At 41.4% G+C, this 17,120-nt stretch overlaps 2 protein-coding genes across 5 annotated transcripts; one reads left to right on the top strand and one right to left on the bottom strand.

Moving 5' to 3' along the window:
* Window positions 1-662: 662 nt before the first annotated feature.
* On the bottom strand, window positions 663-16,990 carry LOC116319697 (ras-related protein Rab-39B-like). Of its 4 annotated transcripts, XM_031739110.2 has the most exons (7): window positions 16,911-16,990; window positions 15,121-15,240; window positions 5,299-5,710; window positions 4,288-4,520; window positions 2,138-2,408; window positions 1,555-1,730; window positions 663-1,361 (listed from the first exon to the last, which is right to left on the bottom strand). In XM_031739110.2, exons 4-6 carry the CDS (start codon window positions 4,500-4,502, stop codon window positions 1,575-1,577), a joined length of 642 nt encoding a protein of 213 aa, XP_031594970.1. In that variant the 5' UTR covers window positions 4,503-4,520; window positions 5,299-5,710; window positions 15,121-15,240; window positions 16,911-16,990; the 3' UTR covers window positions 663-1,361; window positions 1,555-1,574. The 4 variants fall into 4 exon arrangements, with proteins under 4 accessions (XP_031594970.1, XP_039474533.1, XP_031594969.1 ...); XM_039618599.1 differs by having other exon boundaries at window positions 663-1,730; XM_031739109.2 differs by lacking the exons at window positions 15,121-15,240; window positions 16,911-16,990 and adding an exon at window positions 7,182-7,311 and having other exon boundaries at window positions 663-1,730.
* Window positions 7,415-14,077, top strand: rab38c (RAB38c, member of RAS oncogene family). Its single transcript, XM_031739133.2, has 4 exons — window positions 7,415-7,624; window positions 8,206-8,336; window positions 9,907-10,044; window positions 12,038-14,077. Exons 1-4 carry the CDS (start codon window positions 7,432-7,434, stop codon window positions 12,197-12,199), a joined length of 624 nt encoding a protein of 207 aa, XP_031594993.1. The 5' UTR covers window positions 7,415-7,431; the 3' UTR covers window positions 12,200-14,077.
* Window positions 16,991-17,120: the final 130 nt, after the last annotated feature.

The following is a 17,120-nucleotide window of genomic DNA, read 5'->3' as shown; positions in this document are numbered from 1 at the left end:
CCCTTATTTGCTGTGGTCTCCACTAACCTAAATGTTTTGCACTTGTAAAAACATTCAGGGAGGATGACAGACTTTAAATTGTTTGTAATGCTCACAGGGAAGCTATCTGATTGTTGGAGTTTTCTCTGTTTTCTCTGTATTATTGTCCTTACCTTATAAAATAAAGTGCTTTGAGGCAACTGTTGTTGTGATTTGGCGCTATATCAATGAAATTGAATTGAAGTGATCTTATAACGCTTTCCAGGGCAGCAACAAGTGATTTTATAAGTTCATTGCTGATGCTTTTTGTCCTTGGCATTGTATTACCTTGTACCTGAATGCTCCAGATCTGCAAACTACCAAAACATGTGCTTTTATAGTGGTGCTTATACCTGCTGATGACCAATTAATCAGGGCATTTAAATGAGAACTCCTTGCTGCTACTTACCTTGTTAATTCCTGTGGAAGCAGTAAATGTGTACTTTGCTTTTCCACACACTGCGTCTGCATTTTTGTTTAATGTTTGCTAATAAATAAATGTTTTTGGATTACCTGAGGTTGATTTTTTTGTTTGTTTTAGCCTCATTTTAGGGCCTTCAATGGACCAGAGGATTTTTTAGTAACATCCTGACACATAAAACCTTAGAAATGAAAGGAGGCTTCACTTTCTTTTTACTGTGACTTTATATTTATTTCAAATTGAACACTATGGGGATCTATACAAAAGGCTTTTGGACAGTTTCTCACCTGTTCTCACCAGTAACCCAACACGGAGCAGTAAACATGAACTGAGAACTTGCCATATCGATCAAGTCGTCAAGGCTAAAATAAGCAGCTACAGTAACGTTTTTCTTCCAGCAAAGAACAAATGTACCATTAATCATTTTCACAGTGCAAACTCGTTCCTCCGTGGTCAGGTGAACAAACGAGACATTTAAAACTTTGGTTCCCTTGGAGTTCACCGACCTCCACCTTCTTTATGCATTAAGCCACTCAGATTTGTAGTGCAGACGTACAATCAGTTGGCGAGGCTGCTGCCTCTTTCTGCCTCCTCTCTCCAGCCGAATATAGTCCACAACGGGCTGCGGTATATTCAGAGGCATTTCCAGAAAAAAGGAAGAGGCGTGGCTCAGTCGTGGCATCGCTGATTCATCAAATTAAAGTTACACAAGAGTATAAATACACTACACTGATAGTCTTTTAGAGATGTGCGGCTAGAGAAACGGAACTGGCCACTGGAGTATAACTGTACACGTCAGGAAAGGCCAAAGGTGGAGTAAAGCTTAAGTGTCGGTAGCAGCTGCAAAGACAGCAGGATGACTACAGTTACACGCATGCACACAGAAAGATGAAGTGGCAGGATGCTTCTTGTGCTTCTACACCTGTTGGGAACATCAACAAAGTGCCCTAAGTTTGAGCCTTAAACAGGCAATTGAATGTTAAAATAACGTCTATATGAATAAGTATGTAACTGAGCAGGGGAAACATTAAAGTCCCCTGAAACTGGCCTGAGAGCAGCCATGGCAAAAGAGATCTTGTACATATGGAGTCCACTTCAGTATTACCACCTCTCACCCTAACGTGCTGCAGCTAAATCAGCAGTAGCACTGCCGGCTGCTCTTGGTGACCTCCTCAGAGGAGTGGACGGTGTTGGGAACAAATCCGCTCTTGACGCCCTCCCAGCCGTCCTGGATCTTGATGTCCCCGTTCCGCACCAGCTCAAAGATGTCCTTCGTCAGATCCACAAACGCCTGGAGGAAGAATCACGAGCAGGCTCAGCAACGGAGATCACTTGCATTCTGATCATTAATTTTTAAAATTACAGCAAAAATGTCAATATATGCTGCTTATAGCGTATTAAGACTGTGTGTCTTTAAGTCTAAGAGAATCAACATTTCCATGAGGATTTTTGCATTAAATATTTCAAATTGGTGTCACTTATTTCACCATCACTGCTTACTTTTAATAAAAGTACCTCTTTTTGTTTTAGACACCCTGCATGCAGAAGGCAGAGAGAGACAGTCTTCTTCGTGCTCCTGTAGTTATTTATACAACTCATATTATTGTTGCAAAGCAGCACCTTTCCTATAATATCCCACTTTTTTAATTAAAAAAAAAAGAACTACACATGGAATAAAAACAAACATGAGATCTACACCTTCTCCACGTTGATGGCGTCCCGTGCAGAGGTCTCCACATAGCGCATCCCATAGGCCCCCGCCAGCTTCTCCGCCTCCTGCTGGGTCACCTGACGCTGAGCTTCCAGGTCACACTTGTGGCCGACCAGCAGGAAGATGATGCTGTGCGGCTGGACGTGGCTCTGCGCTTCCTCCAGCCAGTTGTGAACATTTTGAAAGGAGCGGCGGTTTGTGATGTCAAAGAGCAAGAGGCCACCCACTGAGTTGCGGTAGTAGGCTCTGGTGATTGACCTGCACAGAAAGATGTGTGCAGGAATGCAGATGTGAAAAACTGGCAGAAGACCACACCCACAGTGGAAAAAAAACGGTCCCCCACAAATGCACAAGTTGCACCTGTTTGAGTAGGTTTTGCTAAACTACTCTTATACAATTTGTGAGGTTTTTTTTCTTTTCTTTCTTTTGCAGATTAATACAGGTGAACCTCTGTTCAGCCTTACTTCTGACACATTTGGTCACTGTCATGCTGGAAGACCCATCCATGACCCATCTTTGCTGTTCTGGCTGAGAGAAGGAGGTTCTCATCCAAGATTCTGGTCTTTAAATCAGTGAAGTTGTCCTGTACCCTTAGCAGAAAAATGTTTCCACCTCTGTGCTTGATAATGGAGATGGTATTCTTTGAATCATACTCAACATCTCTCTTTCCTTCAAACACGACGGGTAAAGTCGATGCCAAAGACCGCCTGACCACATCACTTTCTCCCAAGCTTTCTCTCAATCATTTGTTCACTGGCAAACTTAGCATGGGCCTGTAAAGGTGACTTCTAAAGCAAATTTTTGTGAGGCTGCAAAATGTCAATCCATCATGACGCAGTTCTGCGACATGTAAACCAATTTTATAACATTCATGTAATGTGTTTTTTCTGAACTTTATACTGATATTCTGTGTCTCAACATTAAAAAGTACTATACAAATTAGAGACTGTTCATTTCTTTGTAAGTGATAAAACTCACAAATTCAGCAGGGGATCAACTAATTATTTCCCCCACTGCATAAAATATGAAAACTGATATTTTTTTATGTTTTCTTTTAAAAATATACTCTGATTTCCATGTTTACACAATATATATCAGCATGAATCAAAACTTTGGAAGCTGGGAATGTAGGCCATACTGTTATATATAACTCTTCCCAGCTTTTTCTTCAACACGTGATCATCAGGTTGAAAAAAAAATCTAATTTTTAATATTTTATTTATATTTTGTGGACTGTTTTCATTTGGCTGCAAGTTTTAATATTTTATATCATTTAATTTACATATTTAAAAGTGACCCCTTTAAAAAAACATGGTCATGACTTCATGAAATGTTTTTTTTCCCATAATTGCCAAATCATTAAAAATGCGAATTCTGAGCCCAGTAAAGGATTAGACTGGAGATATTCTGGGTTTTTTTTGTTTGTTTGTTTGTTTGTTTTAATTTAATTATTATTTTTCTTTCCAAACATGCAGAGCTACCTGCTGTGGCGACCACTTTTTGAATAAGGGAGCCGCCGAAAGTAGCTTCTTTTTATTTCGAGACCAGCAAAAGACCCAAACCAGCCTCAGGGAAACACAAGCTGGTGTACTTCCTGTGCCAGTCCCGAGCTGGATTAATGGGAGTGTTGCATCAGGAGGGGCATCCAGCATAAAATCTGTGCCAAATACAACATGCGGATCCATCTGCTGTGGCGACCCCTTTGGGAAATAAAGGAGCAGCTGAAAGCCCCCCCCCCCTCCACTGTGAGCCAATCCAACCAAAAGAGCAAAGTTTGTGGCTTCTCTATCCTCTCTCTGACTCTTATTAAGATATTAAAATGATCACAAATATAAACTTAAATTTTTAAATTAGCTTAAACAGCTTAATTACCCAGCTGGTTGAGATAGTTTTCACCTAACAAACCTTTAGGCTTTTAGTTAGTGTTAACAGCAGATGGACAGAGTACTCATGCATTAATGTTAATGAAGGAAAATGTCAAAACATGTCATCTTAACGTGGCCTAACTGAGCTTTAATGCCCATCTGAGGGAAGCGTGTGTAGTGTGTGCTTTTGAAGTATGAGGAGAGTCTTGTTTATAGTCCAAAATCTAGTTTTTGTGGATGTATGAGAAAGAAATCAGGAGTTCTGTCTTTACCTGAACCTCTCCTGTCCTGCCGTGTCCCAGATCTGAAGTTTGATCCTTTTCCCCGGCTCGATCTCCACAAGACGGGAGAAGAAGTCCACCCCAACGGTCGGGTCTGACACCTGTGCGAAGCGGCCCTCAGTGAACCTCCGGATCAGGCATGACTTGCCGACCGTGGAGTCTCCGATGACTATCAGACGAAACTGGTAAAGCCATATAGTCTCCATGTCTCATTAAAATAAGTTCTGTAAGACAAAAACCCCACTCACTTAGTCACGGTCACCCACAGAACGCCCAATACTGAGACTAAGACAAGACTCTTAAAAAGATGAAACCAGCATCCTCTCCTTCACAAAACCAAATATTTTACATCATCTAATGGAAGGATTTTTGTACATATAAAATCTACAACATCAATTAAAATCCTGCTGTTCGTGTCTTCAAATTTGGATCCTTCAAAGGCGATGGAAACAGCTGTAGATTAAACATCAGACTTTAAAGCTTCCACAAACCCCTCCTTCTTTTTCAGAAAAAGAAGATCTGCTTAAATGAGTTTAAACAGATCAAACATTACATTTAATCCAGAGATTGTGCTGACTAGAAGGATACTTTTTGGGATTATGGCTTCCCTCTAGACATGGGTATAATAGGCTCATGCCATGTGATTTACAGATGGGTGATCTAATTTGAAAGAGGGAGGGGGAGGCCACTCCTCTCCAACTCAATAAACAGTGGCGTAGTCAGCCCCCATGTGGATAGCAGAGTGGTTGTTATAGAGCAATAACACACAATGAGGCCTTGAATAAAGCCAGAATTCAGCTTTAATATAGCTGCTTAAAAATCACCATAGATATGAAGAAGGCCTCCTGTGCTACTAATGATGCAACAAACTATATGCTTTTTTATTTATTTTTTTGTTTTAATCACAAGGCCCAACCCTCTTAGCTCAATGAGCATTCTCTACTTAGTTAATTATCTTTCTGGACAAGAATTAAATTAAACAACTAATAAAGTGTGACCTACCTCAAGTTCAGAGCTCAGTACTTGAAAAAAAGAAACCCCATATTGATGATTATGTTTCCAAAAGAAGAAGAAAAAAATGACCCCTAGTCTAGCACTGGCTCTGTTGTTGCTTACAGAAAACCCCAGGCGGTAACATGCAGAGCATTAGCAGGGCCTCCTGTGCAGCATCGCTTTGTGAGCCGGTTTAAAGGGTGAAAACGGGGTGAGCGGTGTGTGGCCCGACAGGTGATCCGATCTGCTGGCTCATTACAGCGGGGCTGTTGATATTTCCGCGATGATCCGCTGATGAAATGGCAGCAGAACACAGCAGCAGCATCACACTCACGTCTCTTCCTCGCCCTCATCAGCACCATTACCGTAATGGCACGCACAGCAGCGCAGCAGCAGATTCCCGGGGCGATGCATTCACGTGCTATAGGGGGAAAAGCGGTAAATAAGAAACGAACACACATGAGATTATTTCATATCAGTACTTAGTACTTACAAAAATACATTTATAAACATTTTTGTTCCCTAGACCTCCAGCCCCTTGACTCTTCTGCATTTTATCCTAAAAAATACTCCCAAACAAACAAACACAAACATATAAAACATAAACCACAACGTATTATTCTATTAGAATACACAGACTGACAATAACAACTATGCTTTGAATTTAAACTTATGGTGGATCATTGATAGAGCGCAACTTAAGACTACAGATATAAAACTAGCAACAAAACCACACATCCAGTTTTTAATGTTGTGAAAGGTGACAGCGAATGATCAGCCAGTGGAAAACAACTAAACTTATTCTATTTGGTCTAGTACTATAAATACAATATTTGCTAGAGTATTTTCATTTTAACCTACTATGTACTTCTATAAAGAAAATGTCTTTTCTTTTGTTAAACTGCACATCATTACACTAAAAATAAGTATATGCAGTATAACCACTATTACTCTTCTGCACATGTCCAACCAAACATTGCCTCTTTAACTTTGCCTCCTCTTCTCTCCAGAGCACACCTCCACCTCTCCAGCCTCTCTTCCACCTTCTTCCTACTCTCACTACAGATCACAATGTCGGCTGCAAAACATCATAGTCCACAGAGAGTCCTGCCTGTCGTCTGGCAAGCTGTCCATCACCACTGCAAAGAGGCTGTAGTGTAATCCCACCCCCACCCTGAACCCATCTGACCTTCCCACCAGTCCACCACCACCACTCTCCTAATACATGACCTGTACCACCCTCACATACCTCTGTTATCCCTGACTTCATCATGAAGTACCACAGTTCCTCTCTTTCCACCCTATCATATACTTTCTCAAAGGCACATTCCAACTCCTTCTGTACTTCTCATATCAACACTCACAAAACAAAAATGGCACCTGCAGTGCTCTTTCTCAGCATGGAGCACTGATCGTTCTTAGGTAAAGGCTAAAGCGCGTTTGCACTTTTTATTTGATTTTATTCATTGATTTTAAAAACTCCATTCAGTTCAGAAGTAAAGTCCAACACATTAGTCTGAAATCAAGTTTGGATGGTTTGATTTGCATTTGGTTTTCGGGTCCATTACAATAACAGTGCTGTCTGACTTTAGCCATGATGGACACTGATAACACATATCCGTGCAATCACGAAATGATTTAGTCATGAAAGCATTTAGTGCTGCTTTTTAAATAGTAAAACAATCTAATATTTGCTAACTTCAGCTTAAATCAATCAATTTTTCCTAATTGAAAACATCCAAAGAAGTCATCGAACAATTTTACACACCTTTCTGACATTTTAATGACAGATATTAATTTGTTATTTGCAGAGTTGCTTTATTCGAATATTTTAAAGACATCAGATGGAATTTAGAATGAAGCTTATATTTACGAGGAGTGTGTGAACGCACCATGAGCTTTCTGCTGAAGTTTGCAGTTGGCTCTGAAGTAAGCGCACTCACGCTGTCCTTATTTTATTTAGACTGCTGGACTCCGGTGATTGCAGACGAGTGCGACCGCTTCTCGGCGATAGAAGATCACGTGATAATATTTCGGTTTGCAGCAGGACGGACGGAAATGCCTTTACTCTAGCTGCTCTGTGGTTTTGCTGTGTCTCAGCATCCTTCGGAAAGTTTTCATAATATCACCGAGCCTGCAGCCATGCAGCAGGAGCTTCTTTTCAAAGTCCTGGTCATTGGAGACTTAGGAGTGGGGAAGACGTCCATAATCAAGCGGTACGTGCATCAGATCTTCTCCCAGCACTACCGAGCCACCATCGGGGTGGACTTCGCCCTGAAGGTGTTGCAGTGGGACAGTAACACTGTGATCCGGCTACAGCTGTGGGATATTGCAGGTCTGTCAAACTTTAACGACCCACGGGTTTTAGGCTTATATATGTCAGGTGATACAACGGTGTGTGTGCGTGTGTGTGTGTGCGTGCGTGTGTTTTGGGGTCTTTGGGAACAAGAACCTTTTGTTTCACCATCAGCAGCCGTGAAAGCTGCTTCTGGAAGGAAATGCGCTTTGCAAATTCACTTGAGAGGATATTTAGAGGAGAGTTAGAACATGAATATCTTCATCTTAATCTAACTCAGGTCTTTTTGTAGTGTCATAAATAAGAGGATAACACTTTTTTATTTAAGAAGTCAAAAGCAGATTTTCCACCCAGTGAGTGTGTGTTTTTGTGTGTGCGTGTTTCTGTGTGTGTGTGTGTGTTGGATGCCTGGGTCACTCCCTGCCGTTTGATGCCTGGTTGAGGAATGTAGATCCCATGCTCATAATATCAGTCACATGATGGCAGCGGCTGTAGACTAAACACACACACAGAGCTCCATAACTGGCACTCATAAACCATGACGTGACTTGATTTAATTTTGTGGACTTGAAAGCAGTCTTTGTATGTGCGTGTGTCTGATTGATGCCGTCTCGTCCCAGGACAGGAGCGGTATGGGAACATGACTCGAGTCTATTACCGGGAGGCGGTGGGAGCACTGGTGGTGTTTGACGTGACGAGGGCCTCCACGTTTGACGCCGTGCTGAAGTGGAAGGATGACCTGGACTCCAAGGTCAGACGGAATGAACCCGCAGAAGCATAAAGCTGGGTTTTTCTGTCTTCACTGTCATTCTCTCTGTTTTTTTTTTTTCTTTTACCCACATGTGACTGATGTGGGTAAAAAACTGGTTAGCACTGTTGCCCCACAGCAAGAAGGTCCTGAGTTCAATTCCACCATCAGCCGGGGTCTTTCTGTGTGGAGTTTGCATGTTCTCCCCGTGTTTGCGTGGGTTCTCTCCGGGTACTCCAGCTTCCGCCCACAGTCCAAAGACATGCACTTTGTGGGGATAGGTTAATTGAAAAATCTAAATTGCCCATAGGTGTGAATACGGGAGTGAATGTGAGTGCGAATGGTTGTCTGTCCCTGTGTGTTAGCCCTGCGACAGACTGGCGACCTGTCCAGGGTGTACCCCGCCTCTCGCCCTATGACAGCTGGGATAGCCTCGAGCACCCCCCGTGACCCTGAAAAGGATAAGCGGAAGCGAATGGATGGATGGTGACTGATCGCAGCTAAAGAGAGAGACAGAGTTTTTAGCCCATCCATTCATCTGTTTTCTTAAATGTTTATGCAGTTCGGGGTCACGGAGGGGCTGGAGCCTATCCCAGCTGTCACTGGATGAAGGGCAGAGTGCACCCTGCACAGTTTGCCAATCTATCACAGCACCCCACTGACTCAAAACCTCTGTTATTTTCTTTGCAGTATTTCAGTGATTTTTCTCCTTCTCACAGGGATCCAGCAGCGTTCCCCATAAAAGGCAAAAACCTCAGGTTGCTACATTTACCCACATGTTTTCTCTTTTTGCCCCTCTGGATCACTTCTAGTGCTGTTTTTGGGATCTTGCATTGGGAGCAACAGTTGCATTAGTGCAGTGAATGTTGGAAAAAAAACCAACTGATCACAATCATGCTCTTGGTTAAAATTCGGGTTGTAGGGCCCTTATTTTTATACAACAGAGAAGCGAACAAAGCAGAGCAGAGGCGACTCAGCAGATGATCTGAAAGAGGATTTTGGGCAAATTTAAATCAGGTTTTTGCTTTTTTTTTATGGGAGTAGTCATGCACGTTTATGAGCTCCTTTTGTATATGTGGAAAATTATCAGTCATTGTTCAAATGTAGAATAGTGCCACGGGCTTTTGAAAAACCTTGCACTTTGATGTGCATGAAATGGCAGAAAATGAAGAAGCAGAACTTGAAAGGGAAATAAAATTTACAACTTATTTTTTGCAGACTGTTGCATGACAAGCGCGTAAAGGGGAGCATTTTTGGACAGAGACATCATAAAAGATGTGAGAGGATTTCAGAGGGTGAACACGCACCTCTGAAGAAGCTTACTGACACTTTAAAGCAGCCAAAAACCACTCCATGATGAGAACAAGCGAGAATTAGCACTCTAATCTCTTCAGCTCATATAATTGTCAGTAATACTTTGTTATTGGTTTGCTTTTGTGATAAAATGTCTTTATAGAAAGACTACAGGGCACACTAATATTTTTCTGTTTGTGTGCTTTAAGATAAGACAGGGCTATTTAGCATTTTCTTTAAAAAAATAATGTGATCCAGCCCAACTTTCTTCTTTCCAAAGGTGACACTGAACCATGGGAGACCAGTTCCAGCTGTACTCTTGGCCAACAAGTCAGACCAGCTGGTTTCCCAGCAGCCCAAACTCGACGCCTTTTGCAGGGAGAACGGCTTCGTCGGATGGTTTGAGACTTCTGCAAAGGTGTGAGAGAGGAGACCCACGTGGCTTTTGATGCAATCTCTGCAACAAGCTTTGACTAGCCAAATGATAACTCTGTGCCATACAAGCAAGGCACAAAATCGGGTTATATTCGCATAAAACTGGAGCAGTGTTATTTCAACAGAAGCTCCCTGTAAAAACAAACGATTCAGAAAATGTTTCACTCACAGTCAGACAAGTTTATTTGCCGTCCTCTCGGGAGGCAAACGGAGGAATTCCAGCACTCTGGTGTGAACTAGACTCTTCTTTTTCTTCTCATTTAATGCCTTTCCAATGAGTTACACACACGAGTTTGAGGTAAAGGCTGCAGTGTAGTTACTGTACATGAAGGTTCATGTACATAAAGAGTGACCGAAATGTGGGCAGTTTGAAAGAGAGCTGTAGATGTGTGACAAATGAAAGGAAAAGCCTGGACCGTTAAAGCCCTCAGCGAGGGGCTCTGATACAAAGTTATGCTGTGGGGGGCGTTTGGGTCCACAAATCAACACAAGGCTGTCCTGAATGATTGCCTTCATCCTACAATGAAACATGCTGCTCACACTTAGAAATCGAATAATATGACATCAGTCCCCTGCCAAGCATGCATTCCCAAAGAGTCTAGTTCCGGTCTAAATTGATGAGGTAATGGTAATTTTTTTTTTCATTTTTATTTTTAACTTGGCTAAATCACTATGGTAACCTATGGTGAATGCTTAACCTGGCCAGGAGCAATTTATGTGCAGCGTTTCAGTTTAAAACCAGCTGAAAGCATCACATTTTCACTGATTCCAGTGCGCTTTAGGCGTTGTACAGATTCTGGGCTAAGGGAAAAAGGTTTATAAGTTGTACCTTACACCACTAAATGAGGCCCAGCTGTAAACTCGAGTCGCATTCTCACAGGATTTTGCTGGCATTCAGTCGGTGATGCAGAAAATGAATGTTTACGCTCGGGCGTAGATGTGCCGCTATGTCTGATTTACACTGCTGCGATGGCAGCTGCTAGAACCCAAAATATTAAACATTTATATTTCTGGGAATACCTCTTAAACCAATGCAATTAATTGACTGCATCACTCTGAGTAACCGCTGGTGTTTCAGAGCTCTAATGTGCTGCCGTCACATTAGAAGTGAACGGCAGCACGGAGCGGTAAAATAAATATAATAGAGTGAGATATTTTACCCCTTTGTGCGCTTTTGATGCTGGTAAATTCACAACATAAAGATAGCCTTATTTGCAGCAATGTTGCATTTTATTGCTATATTCTCTATTTTAGAGATCACCTGTTCCTCTTATAATCTCTCTGATTGGAGGAGGCAGCACTGAATTGCTCCACTGGAATAGGCTCTCTTACAGTATGTGAGTGTGCACAGAGGCTGATGCAGAAAAACTGGGTGCAGAGAGAAGGCGGGTAACCACTGCCATAATACTCGTTATCTCTGACTGGGAAAAGCCTGGATATGTTGAACTTTGTTCACCGTGAACCTCTCAAAAAAATCTTTGGAGAACAACAAAATCAAATTGCTAAGAGAAGTAACGATCCAGCTGTTATCAATCCAGCTGCCTACTCTCAGGTTGACCTAGATGTGTCAGACAGCCGCCCCTCCCTGAGCCTGATTCTGCTGGAGGTTTCTTCCTGTTAAAAGGGAGTTTGTCCTTCCCACTGTTGCCAAAGTGCTTGCATCTGGATGTTGGGGTTTTCTCTATATTATTGTAGGGACCTGACCTTACAATACAAAACACCTGGAAGCCACTGTTGTGATTTAGTGCTATATAAATAAAACTGAATTGAATGTGTTGTCACTATATGAAAAGTAAGGAAAATTACAGCTTCTATAGGACTCATTCTGAGTTTAATATAATCGCCATGGACGCACAATCAATTCAGCTTCTCTTGAGATATTAAAGTCTGTGTGTGTCTGCTGCACTGGTGTGGCTGTTAAGTACAAGATTTCGTCACAGCTGTCTTACTTTTTCTTTTTTTTTTTCCTCATTCAGGAAAACACAAACATTGAGGAGGCAGCCCGCTGTTTGGTAGAGCACATTCTGAGAAACGAGGAGAGTCTAGTGACAGAGCGAGAGCCTGGCTCGCTCATCCTGTCTGGATGCACTACGACATCAAAGGAGCATCTCGGCTGCTCCTCGTGTTCAAAATGGTAACGTCTGAGATCAACAGGCGACCAAGACGGGAAGGCCACGAGAGACGTTTGACTCAGGGACCGCTTTAAGAAAAATTGTGGCTCAGAGTGATAGATTTGATTTTAAAAACATCTTAAAAGTATTACTTTATTTCTTTAATGGTTTTTTTTGTCCCTCCACACAAACTTAAACAATCTTAGAAATCAAAACACTAAAAAAAAAGAAAAAAAGTTGACGCATGCAGTTTTTATTATTGGCACTTTCTGCATGCTTCTTTAACTTGCTTTGAATTGACAGTGTGACACTGATATTTGAACTGACGGCTCTCTGTGGCACTTTTATTCTGACGCTTATGTAACGTGAAATAATAATTCCAAACTTTGATGTTTTTGCCTGCAGTGTGAACACAGACGCGAAAACATGAATCTTCCTTGCGTTATTTGCACTTTTCCTCGGCCTACGTTTCTATCTGTGATTAACCGCTCACTAAAAATGTCAACGTCATGAATACTGCATTGTGAGCTTGACATACATAAAAGCAGCTGCTTAGCTTTGGATAACATATAGACTGGGAACGGGGAAAACAGCCTGACTCGGGGAGGGGCTTCATACTGTTCAACCCTACTGCTTGAAGCACTAACACTGACCTCAAGTCAGCTGGGACGAGAAGTCATATACAATCTCTTTGCATATGACTCGGTAGCATTAGCAGTTTATAGCAAACAAACTGTGTTGGCTATGTTTAATAGGCTTTTCAAGGACCTACATCACTCTCTTTTGTATATGGATTAGAGTGAACATTTACTATTGCGTGGGCCACATGGGATTTTCTGTTTTTTAAGTGTGCGCCACACTCTTGGCTTCAGGAATAACTGCTGTATGGGAATGAAATCTCTTTGCAACAGCTATCGCCACCTCGTGGTTTCAGATAGAAGCAGGTTTAAGATACTTTCCTATTGGCTTAATTTTTCCAACCCCAAAATTAGCTCGATGTTTTATATTGTCTATGGGTGCGCTTGGTCTAATATCCACTGCCAAGCCAATGGATGTGGTGCATCAACAGTGCCTCTATGATAAGGCCCAGATATTTGAGGAGATAAGCCCAGAGCAGAGGTGGGCAATTAATTTTCCCAAAGGAATCACATGAGAAGCTGGAACTGCTGTGGAGGGCCACACTAATCAGCTTGTAGAGATATGAAATTAATACTGAGCAGAATTCAGCTCATCTTATTGAAGCGGCTGCAGTTTGTCATGTGGCCCCTGTGGGAAAATTAATTGCCCACTGGTGGCCCAGAGGAATAATAATAATAATAACAATCATAACAAAGAATTTAGCCAACAATCACACTAAGTGGGATTTTTTTGCTTTGCAGCAATCTCATTGAATATATTTTTCTTCTACACTGCATCATGAGCTGATGAAGTGGAAAATCTGTTCTGGCACAGTGCTGAGGAAACTAAACAAGAATCCTTTGCAGTCAGGAATAAACAGAGAAGTATCGGGGACCCTGGAGGGGAGACAGTTTAGCAGATATGGCCACTAAAAAGACCATTCAATTAGCTGATAAGATACTAAAGACTGTTTCTGAATTCATTAATTAGAAACAGCAGTAAAAACAAAACAATTAAGACATCTGTGGGTCCTCCAGTGCTCTGCCTCTTCCTGCTATACTGATGGATATTCAGTCGGGTGCTAATTTACATTTGTTGTCTGTATTTTAAATGTGGTTTCAGTGAAGAATCTCGTTTTTGCAGTATTTCACTCATAACTTTCACCACAAACTCTTGGCTCTGTTGTTCAAATGGGACATTTTCTTCAGCTCTAAAATCAATTTCTTGCCAGTCCAATAAAAAAATGTGGTATGTGCTACTCTTCTTCTGCACAGCAGCTTTTGTTGAGCTTGTCTTGTGTGTTATTTGAAGCTCCATGTTTTCAAATTAGGCATCTGCTTTATATTTTCCTTCACTGCCTTTGATGTGCAATAGCTCGGCCTTAAGAATAAAGGCATTTGTCTGCACTCCCTGTGGACCAGACTATGTGTATACAGACTTCTACATATGTTTTAAATGATGATCATTCAGGATCTTTGCTTCAACTACATGTCACTTAAATTGACATTATTCTCCTTCAAATGAACAATAATACTGAAAGAATTATCCAATTAATCTTTAGCTATTCGTATAATGCGTTTAGATTTACTTTAAAGCAAAGTTTCTCTCCCTACAGCTGCACGCTTCTGAGGATTTACAGTTGTTCTCTTGATGTCATTCTGAAATGAATATCTTTAGGTTCTGGTTTGTTGGCAGGGAAAATTTGAGGTTGTTACATCGCATTTTAAGGAAATGTTGATCAACATGTTTCAGTATTTTAGGCATTTTTTATACCAAGGTAAATAACTGAGCAGCAGATTAACTTTAAGATTGTCTATTTGTTGTACAGCTGTAGTCAAACGTTTACATCCAGTAATCATGGGCATGAATGTCATGGTAATTTGGGACTTTTAATGATTTCTTTGACCTGTTCTGTTCATGGTACAATGATTATGCATGCATCCTCTACCAGACACTTTTGGTAGCCGTCAACAAGCTTCAGGCATAATTCTGGCGAGATATTTGACCACTCTTCTTGACAGAATTTGTAGACCTCATTTAAATTGCTTGTTTTCCTGGAACAGGACTAGTCCATAAATTTTCTATTGGTGTGAGGTCGGGGCTTTGGGGAAGTCATTTAAGAAGGGGTCATAGTCCTCAAGATGAAGCTGATCATTGTGATCATGTTGGAGAATTTGGAGGTAGCTCCCCTTCTCCATTAAACCATCCACTTTGCACAGTGTACCTGTACCACTGGCAGCTAAACAGCCCCAGAGAATGATGCTACCACAACAGCTGGTGCATTGTTCTTAGGTTTGAAAGCCTCACCTCCTTTACTCCTCCAAACATACCTCTTTGTGATTGTGACCAAATAGTTCAACCTTGGTTTCGTCTGACCATCAAACATTTTTCCAGAGGACGTTTGATTTGTCCATGTGGGCAGGGTGACAGTTTGTGTCTTCTTCCAGATCCTGGCAAAGTGGTGACACATAAAAACAACTTTTACTTATGTACAGTAGTTTGAACCAATGATTTTTGAATCCACTGTTGTTTGGAAATAATCACAAGAGACCTTCCCAGCTTTTGTAAATCTGCTATTCTCCTTCTTAGATCTTCACTGAGTGCTTTTCCATTGTTCTGAGTGTTGGTCAGTTCAATGAGTGTTGTGAAACAAGCATTTTTTATGATGGCAGAGAGAAACCACCAGTTGTAGTCAATCATGATCACTAATGAGGAGTTAATAGGCCTTATCAAGTTAAACGACATTGTAGAGCATTCAGCACAACGTATTAAAAGGTTTAATTGAGTCTATGTATATATTTGAGTCTGTGTGGATTACAGAAAATCCAAAATGAATTCAAATTCTTGTTTTTTAAAGTCATCAAAGATGTGTACTGTACAATCATTCCAGCCTGGAAAAATGAAAATTGAACAAAACCATTAAAAGCCCAAAATGAGCATGACATTAACCACCGCAATGCATATCTTAGGAGCAACTTTCCTCTAAAGGATGTTGCACATACAGTAAACACCAAAATAAAAAGTGCAGAAATTAAAATAAATTGACAAAACAGGGACAGAAGCTCCTGCAGGGTTTAAATTTTAGCAGTGTGAATATTTTGTGGTCCAGAGAATATCTTCTAAAGCTGTCTGCATAACACAAGGAAATATCTTTTAAGCTATTTAAGTAATACCCTCCTGTGAGTTATTTTACCATTATGAGAACACTGTTTCATTCCAGGAACTACATTTTTCCGCAAGATATTAAAGCAGAAACGATCACTTAAAGCTCCCTCATAGTATTAAGTTAAACACTGGAGGTGGAATATTGGTGGGGAATTATTTACAATAAATGTCACCATCTGGTTTTGCTGGGATTTAAAAGCACAAACTAAAACACACAGAGTCAAAGACACCTTTTCATAGGAGGTGTTACAGGAATAAAACATCTTTTTGTGTGTTATTATTAGTGGTTTTTCCTCACTATGTGTCTACATTTCATTGGACAGCAGATAATCAGGGAGAGTTTGCACATCACACTCTTGCGCTGTCCGTATGCACTAAGGTGATAAACCAGCTGATGCTTTTCTCTCCTTGAAAAGCCTTCTGCTTTAAGATGCCCTCCCCGGACCCGAGAAGTGGTCCAATCGCCCTCGTTTCTCAGTCACCTGATTCATGTGCTGCCATTTTACACACAAGTTTGACTGACAAAAAAAAAAAAAAAAAAAATCAGAATTGGCCTATCGGAAACCTCAGCAGAGAAATACACCCTTTTGTAAAGAAGATTAAAAAGACTGGGGATAAAAATCACAGCGGCTGAGGTTTGATGCAGCCAGCGCGGGGTGCTGTGTGCGGATCAGAGAGGCGCTTGCAGTCGGATCTGTGCACACGTTCAGAGGAGATACCGGGTGAAGAAGAAGGAAAAGGGGAGGGAAAGGACAATGCTACAGCCTGTGTCTTTGAAAAATTAGTCTTCAGTCATGGTGATGCCGCATAGATTTCATAATCATCGCCGGCCGTCTTTCGATCACTGACATTGCTTTTTTTTGATTCAGCGCTCTGGCACGGACTCTCTGCGCCGGCATTTCACCCTCAGCAGCGTCTATTTCAGGGATACTGTAGATTATATTAATACACTGACCAGCTTTGGATGCAGGCCGCTCTGACAGGCTACACCGATTTTCTTCTTTTTTACAAGCAGGCTGATTATTTCTGCAGCTGGGCCATCCTGTTGCCCTGCGCTGGATTTTTGGATGTTTCTCTGGATGTGTGACCGTTTAACGCTTTATTTGGCCGCCGCATGAATTCTCCCACCGGATCCTCGTCCGTGTACGCTGCTGTCCTCTACCAC

This window comes from Oreochromis aureus, linkage group 10, assembly GCF_013358895.1.
Source record: "Oreochromis aureus strain Israel breed Guangdong linkage group 10, ZZ_aureus, whole genome shotgun sequence".
Taxonomy (NCBI): Eukaryota; Metazoa; Chordata; class Actinopteri; order Cichliformes; family Cichlidae; genus Oreochromis; species Oreochromis aureus.
This window is presented reverse-complemented; position numbering and strand designations above follow the sequence as displayed.

What these genes read in the sequence shown, in the direction of transcription:
- rab38c (XM_031739133.2), top strand. Translation starts at nt 7,432, where the DNA reads ATGCAGCAGGAGCTTCTTTTCAAAGTCCTGGTCATTGGAGACTTAGGA. An exon ending in AGGATGACCTGGACTCCAAG is followed by an intron (nt 8,337 to 9,906) that starts GTCAGACGGAAT and finishes TTCTTTCCAAAG; the next exon opens with GTGACACTGAACCATGGGAG. An exon ending in GGTTTGAGACTTCTGCAAAG is followed by an intron (nt 10,045 to 12,037) that starts GTGTGAGAGAGG and finishes TTCCTCATTCAG; the next exon opens with GAAAACACAAACATTGAGGA.
- LOC116319697 (XM_039618599.1), bottom strand. Translation starts at nt 4,502, where the DNA reads ATGGAGACTATATGGCTTTACCAGTTTCGTCTGATAGTCATCGGAGAC. An exon ending in GCAGGACAGGAGAGGTTCAG is followed by an intron (nt 2,409 to 4,287) that starts GTAAAGACAGAA and finishes CTTTCTGTGCAG; the next exon opens with GTCAATCACCAGAGCCTACT. An exon ending in ACGCCATCAACGTGGAGAAG is followed by an intron (nt 1,731 to 2,137) that starts GTGTAGATCTCA and finishes TTCTTCCTCCAG; the next exon opens with GCGTTTGTGGATCTGACGAA.